The following is a 6,574-nucleotide window of genomic DNA, read 5'->3' as shown; positions in this document are numbered from 1 at the left end:
AAAATTAAAAAATTAAAAAAAAAAAAAAAAGGATTAAAAAAATTTTGGAAAAAAAAAAAAAAAAAAAAAAAAAAAAACCTAGAAGTGTGCCACCCTGGTACATCTGACCACAGCATCTCATTTCCTTTGCTTTGTCCAATAAATGACTTGTGGCCCCTTTAAAGTTACTACCTGCATCCTTGATGCTTCTCTCATCAATACGCTCCTTGTCTGTCAGTTTAAATCAAAGATCATGTCTTGAAAGGTTTGCATCTGTACCATACTCTCTCATTTTGAGATAATGGATTGAACAGCTCTGTGAAATGTTTAAAGTTTGACATATTGTTTAATAACCTAGAGTTTGTCCAGTGATACACATTGAAGTTAAATACTGGTTCCTTGTTCGATAAGTCGTAAACAGACATGAACAAACAAAGAAAGACAAAAGAGAAAGAAAAAACAAGTGCAGTACAAGGTTTATAAAAAAATATGTGGTTTCACTCAGAGAGCCCCTGTCGGTGAACAGAAATCTGAAGCGTGTCACACAGAAAGAAGGTTGCTGCTTCACAGGACATGCTTGTTTTGTTGCAGGGATTGAATTTCATACTTTTTTTTTTTTCCATCTCTCTTCTTTGAGGGAGAATCGCATAAAAATGAATCACGCGAATTTACTCTGATAGGGAGCAACACTTGCACCGGCCGAGATGTGTGCAATAAAAGCACCAACAGAGCAAATAGCACATCACCACAGCTGGACAAATACTCTCTATTTACCAGCAACCATAAAATCATTACACACTGACCTGCCGCTGTATGCTACTTTCAGCGACCCGTGCTCAGAATGCGCTTTCAACCAGAATTTGGCTTTGATTCTTGGTCCTTTTTAGTTTACCATTCTCATTGGTTTATTTAACACTGACGGAGTAACATTTCATCCACTATCTACAAAAAAGCAGGGAGGGAATTTGGAAATGGATTACATGTATCCTATAATAAGGAGCTGCAAAGGGTGTAAGATTAATAATTGTAGAGTTAAGGGTCATTAGGTATCACCCTCCCCCTAAACTGAAGCAATTATCGGAAACAGTAAAGTGCTTCAATAACCAGACAACACCAGGGAGAACAACCAGCTCCCACTCAACTCATGCTTATTCATCCTGAGAACAAGATAGAGCCTCTACAGCCCTCTGAGATGACTATTACATTAAGCTCATTAACAAGGACAGAGTAGTTTCCCCAGTTTGTAGTGGTGGGGAAAAAAAAAAAAAAACACCTAATAAAATTTACATTCTCTTCTTCAATGCAGAATTACTTCAGATCTTAAGAAGCATTATAAGAACCACCGACATAACGTGTGTTTCTGCAGTGTGTGTGTGTATGGTGTATGTACCACATTGGGCAGTATGCAGGATGGTGCTCTTCACAAACAGGGCCAAATGGATAAAGGTCAAGCTATTTCATTAGAAACCATCTTCTCTTCCTCCACAGGCCACAGAGACTAACTGCCAGGCCAGAGCGAGCTTGTCAGCTAATTCAGTGGTATCCCTCTGATAAAACCACGGCAGGAGGAACAAAACCACAGTGTTTGTTGAATACAAATGCTAAATTAATATTCTAAAGCCCCATCATTGTGATCAGCGTAGAGGAAGACGATATCAGGCAACAAAGCCAAGACTTATTCTTCGAAATGCAACACACTAACAATTCCAAAGCAGAATGACATATTGTTCCAATGTCTCTCACTAAACTAAATCAAATTTGCATTAGAGTAGATTCTGAGGAAAACTTGCATTAACATTCAGAACAAAACTGGTGTTAAATTATTACATTTATATGTACTTGACCACAACGAAGATAAGTGCATTTCCATGAAGACTAGAATGTGTGATGTAGTTTTCCAATAATCCAAGAATTTTTGAGTGATTCATTTTTACACAGTACCTTACAAATTCATTCATCCTTCTTGAAATTTTTCACAAATAAAAATCTGAGAAGTAGGGGATGCTTTTAATCTCTGCCTTAAATGAAATCAAGTGGAGCCTTATAGAAGACGGCTATATTTGATAAATATAGTGCAGCTGTGTGTAATATCTCAGTGTAAAATCCAGCTGTTCTTAAAGGGCTCAGAGGCTTTTTAGAGAACACCAGTGAGCAAAAAGCATCATGAAACCTGTCAAAGAAACATGCCAGACAGAGCACAGCAGGGATACGTTAAATACAATTGCCCATCTTTCGAACAAAAACAGAGTATTGGTACATTGCAAACCCACCAAGACACTGCAGACAGAAATAATCTGTGAATACATTAGAATAAGAATTATTTTATGTACTACTACGTTTTGGTCTGTCACATGAAATCCCAGTAAAATACATCAAGGTTTTATTGCAGAGAGGTATAATAGGCACAGTGCAGGCTGCTGTATTAAAAAAAACGAGGTTGCCATGAAGAGAAGTGACTCTGATTTGGACTGGAGATTTATAAAGTTGGCACCGTCTCTAAACCTTTGAGTATGCACTGTCAGATTTCCCCTTGATGCGGCAGCAGGACATGCCAACCAAACAGCTGCCTGTGCGGCCGATTGCTGAGGGGTCGCATGCAAGTTAGCGCATGCAGCTTAGAAGTGATGACTGGGGGAAGGGACAGGGGGATGTGGTTAGGAGGAGGTGATGAAGGCTGAGACTCACTGAAAGGATTTTTATTCAGCAGTCAGCCACCAACACAGTTCTGATATGGCCACAGACACACGAGTAGCAGAAGTGAAGAAACGCTCACCTGACAGTCCGCAGGCTTCTGCTGAGAGGAAGCTGCTCCAGGATAGCAGGAAGAAGATTGATGTTTCCAGCAGAGGACTCTCATGGAGTCGGGTGAGTTTGGTGAGGTGGAGAGAGTGTTAAAGATTTACAAGATGATAATCATGCAGTTTTTTACACCTTTTCCAATAAGCTACAGTTTCTGGTGCATCTGCAGTACAAAGTTGTACATGTACGTTCCAATGCCGCAGACAGGAGGCTGAGAATTACTGCAGTGCTATACCTACAAATAAGCCAATGCAGTAGGTGCTAAATAAGCCTGGAGACCTGCCATATACAATAAGAACCGGGCCTGAATGAGAAATTTTTTCCCCTTCTTTAAATCACTTTCCCACATATGCTGCATCTAAGTTTCCTGACCAACTATGTGTTTGTTTGTTCACAGAAGCAAACACCGGGTTTCCCAAAACCCAGTGTTTCAACTAATTACATAAATATGTGAGTATTCCGAGCTCTTCATTTGCAGATGAGATTTTATCATTACTTCTCTACTGGAAAAAATCAGAATATACAGTTTAAAACTTTATGTCATCAAATCAAGAGGGATTTTCTTCCACCACATCAACACTTGTCATGTCACTATAAATACAATAAAACCTCCCTGGCAAGCTGATGAAAGCTTAAGCTTAAGCTTTGCTTTGCGAATACTGTTCCTTTTCCGTGTCAGATCTGAGTGTAACGTGTAAAACAGAACAGCTTTTCAGGTTATAGTGAGATACAGGAAACGACACACCTGTGAGGGTGTCTCAGCGTAGGCATAGTACAGATGGGTGCAGTCTAAAAGAGAAGGTAGGAAGCTGGCAATAATGAGGGGCTTTAAGTAACTACATCTGCAGCAACTATTATGTTAATGACGAAGCTTCCTTCAGGTCTCACAATTAAATCTCAAAGATGAGCTCCTTACGTTTCCTTGTTAAACGCAACCCAGGCTGGGATCTCTGTTATTGAGACTACAACAAGATGCTAACTGCTTATTTCCCTCATGATGCCTCATAGCATTAAAAAGAAAACATATGGATGTGCTAATGACTTTATGTTTGCCATAAGCAGTCTATAAGGACCTTGTGTTTGAACGGAGGGCATGAAGGGAGCGATTTGTTGCTATGGCTGCTGTCAGCAAAATTTTAATAAAAAGTTCAATTTGTTGGTTGCCTGCACATAAACACCAGTCCCTTTACATAAGAAATGAGGACCCCACTTGACACTTCCTCATTTTTCACTCTAAAGTCTAATTAACTAACGTCAGAGAGAGAAAGACGCAGGACAACCTCGCCAGTCGAAATTTCATCAAACGCTTTTGGTGTGATTCACGACATCTCTGAGACCATCAAACCCACAGCAGCACTTCAGACCTCATCCTGTTACTTTTGCTGATGAAGGGGTGCAGCATTGGGTTAGTTAGGAGGGAAGTGGGGGGCAGTTACAGAGCCGAGGAAGTAGATTTACTGCAGCGGATGCCGAGGTGATAATTGAGTCTGGGGTGGAGGGAAGAGGAGGGGATGAAAGGATATGAGGGCTGTTATTACTGTGAATATGAATCCAAGGAGGAAGGAGCCAATGAGCACTCCGACGAAGAAACCAACAGAGCGAAAGAAGGCAGGTGTCTGAAAGACGTTTCCTGTTTCCATCTGGTCATAGGAGGCGATGGCACTGGGAGAAAAAAAAAAAAGATGCGAGGAGAAATTAAACCAGTGAAAAAGTATTGAACTTTTTGTGTTTTTTTTCCCCCACAAACTTCAATTTAATTGAATGGGATTTTATGTGGTGGTAGACTAACAGAAACTAATGCATAAGTGGTTTCTGTCTGCAGAGTTTACCAATTAAACTCTTAAAAGGTGTGCTGTGAATTTGTATTCACTCCATTTCACTGCCATGCCCCAAAATGTAATAGAGTTCCACCACTTGCCTGGAGAAGTTACCTAATTAGCAAGTTGAGTACATCTACTTCTGACCTCTATTTGTAACTGGATTTGTAAGTCCAGCGCTATCCAAGATGAAATCCTGTGAGAGGCAGCAGAGGAGTTCAATCTGGGTCAAATGTTCATCTTCAAGCAGGACAATGAGCAAAATAATTCAGCCTGAGAGCTACAATCGAAGGACTTGGATCAGACGCCGAGGTCAAAGCTCACAGGCCAAATCTGGGCAGTGAGATTATTTCATTGACCAAATATCAGAGCCCACCACAAGGTTACATAGTGCTCCCCGATAACACCACATATTTTATAAGCACACTGCAACGGCTACTTCAGCTGAAGACAGTGCTGCACAAGCTTCACTTTCTGGGAGTTAGATACAACAAGAAAGCTTATGGCACTTTCTGGATTGCCAAGTAATTACAAACTACTAAAAAATGTCCTTGCCTAATTTTCTGGCTTTCTAGCAAATAGAAATGATTTTGGTAATTCTAACTAAGCTAAACCAAGAAACATTTGGTCTGATTTAACTTCAAGCAGTGTGTGTCTTTTTATTCTGTGTATGTAAATTTCTGGGTTCAACTTTGTCAGTAAACAAGAGAAATAAAGATGGAGCTAGAACTTTGGGTCATCATTAACTTGCCACCTAGAGGAATTTAAAGCTTTCCATTGATTAGAAACAAGCTTCTTGCTTGACTTGCTTGTCTAAAAATAATTTTTAATTAAATCTCCCAGTGACATTGTCCGTGTTTCATGTTTTGGCTCCTTCTGTGATTGCATTTGACACTGCTAGTTTTGATCAATCATGTGTGAGATTGGCCCAGACACTATTCTTTGTTTCTTCAAATAACTGAGCTACAGTCATTTTAGTCTATCACATAAGATTGGCTAAAAACACAGAGGAGCTTATGGATTTAACGTGAAAAGACATGTAAAAGTCAAAGTTTATCAAGGTACTGTAAAATATGGTTTTGTAAATGCTCTATTATAATGTAAAAATATAGTTTATTGGTCTGAGTCAAGTACCATTATTAGAAAAATGACTCGATAGTCTCTAGGTGTGAAGCAGTCTGCAGCAGAGAGCATACATTTCCAATGTTAACATGCTGAGCAAAGCCCTCCAACTTCAGTTTCCTGCAGTCACTTCTACATACACATGGCCTTCTAAGGAAGAATAATCTGCTTCAGGAAAACAACACATTCCAGATGATTTCCCTCACAAACAGAGCAGTGTTGGAAAGAGGAGAGGGGACACTGCTGCTGATCATAAAAATAGCAGCATAACGTTATACGTGCTCCTATCACATTTACTCTGTTGGAGTGATGGGGGACTTCAACATGCAAGTCACCAAGTGCAAAATAACCCTCGCAGGCAAGAAGGAGGGAAAGAGAAATTATCTGATTGACTGTGTGGGTGTGCGTGTGTGTGTGTGTGGGTGTGTGTGTGCGTGTGTGTGTATGAGAGGAAAGGAGGCGACAGCTGTGAAGCACGCAGGGACAAGCAGCCATGCTAGTAACCGACAGAGGCGGCTGCATTTGTGGAATGACATGATTACATTAACCACAGCAGACCACATATAGCAACACTGTTGGGACTCTGAGTTAGCTAAAACTCACAAAAGGTCTCATATTACTGATCACAAAAATCTGTACAGTACAAAGAGTCTTAAAGATAGATGAGTATGTATACAGGATTTTTTTTGTGGTGTATTATTATTTTTTTTTTTATTATGACAAATGTATGCCAACAACAAAAACGTAAGCAAGTAATGAAGTATGGATTTCTGCTGCAGGAATTCATAAAACTACAATGAGGAAACTAACACTGCTTTGTTTGTATTTGAGTTACATTTGCTGACATTGGTGTTAGG

General features: G+C 39.9%; 1 protein-coding gene across 1 annotated transcript in view; it reads right to left on the bottom strand.

Annotated features, from left to right (window-relative positions):
• LOC106962287 (sodium/hydrogen exchanger 9-like) overlaps positions 1-6,574 on the bottom strand; it is a 93,943-nt gene that overhangs the window by 68,038 nt on the left and 19,331 nt on the right. The window contains exons 7-8 of the mRNA XM_015056606.1: positions 4,302-4,440; positions 2,753-2,858 (exon numbers count right to left, since the gene is read on the bottom strand). Coding sequence (XP_014912092.1) covers positions 2,753-2,858; positions 4,302-4,440 — 245 coding nt within the window. The remainder of the gene's footprint in view (positions 1-2,752; positions 2,859-4,301; positions 4,441-6,574) is intronic.

The sequence above is a fragment of the Poecilia latipinna genome, unplaced genomic scaffold, assembly GCF_001443285.1.
Source record: "Poecilia latipinna isolate Pla-1442-1.1 unplaced genomic scaffold, P_latipinna-1.0 Scaffold1395, whole genome shotgun sequence".
Classification (NCBI taxonomy): domain Eukaryota; kingdom Metazoa; phylum Chordata; class Actinopteri; order Cyprinodontiformes; family Poeciliidae; genus Poecilia; species Poecilia latipinna.
Note: the sequence above shows the minus strand (reverse complement) of the source record. Positions and strands in the feature narration are given on the sequence as shown.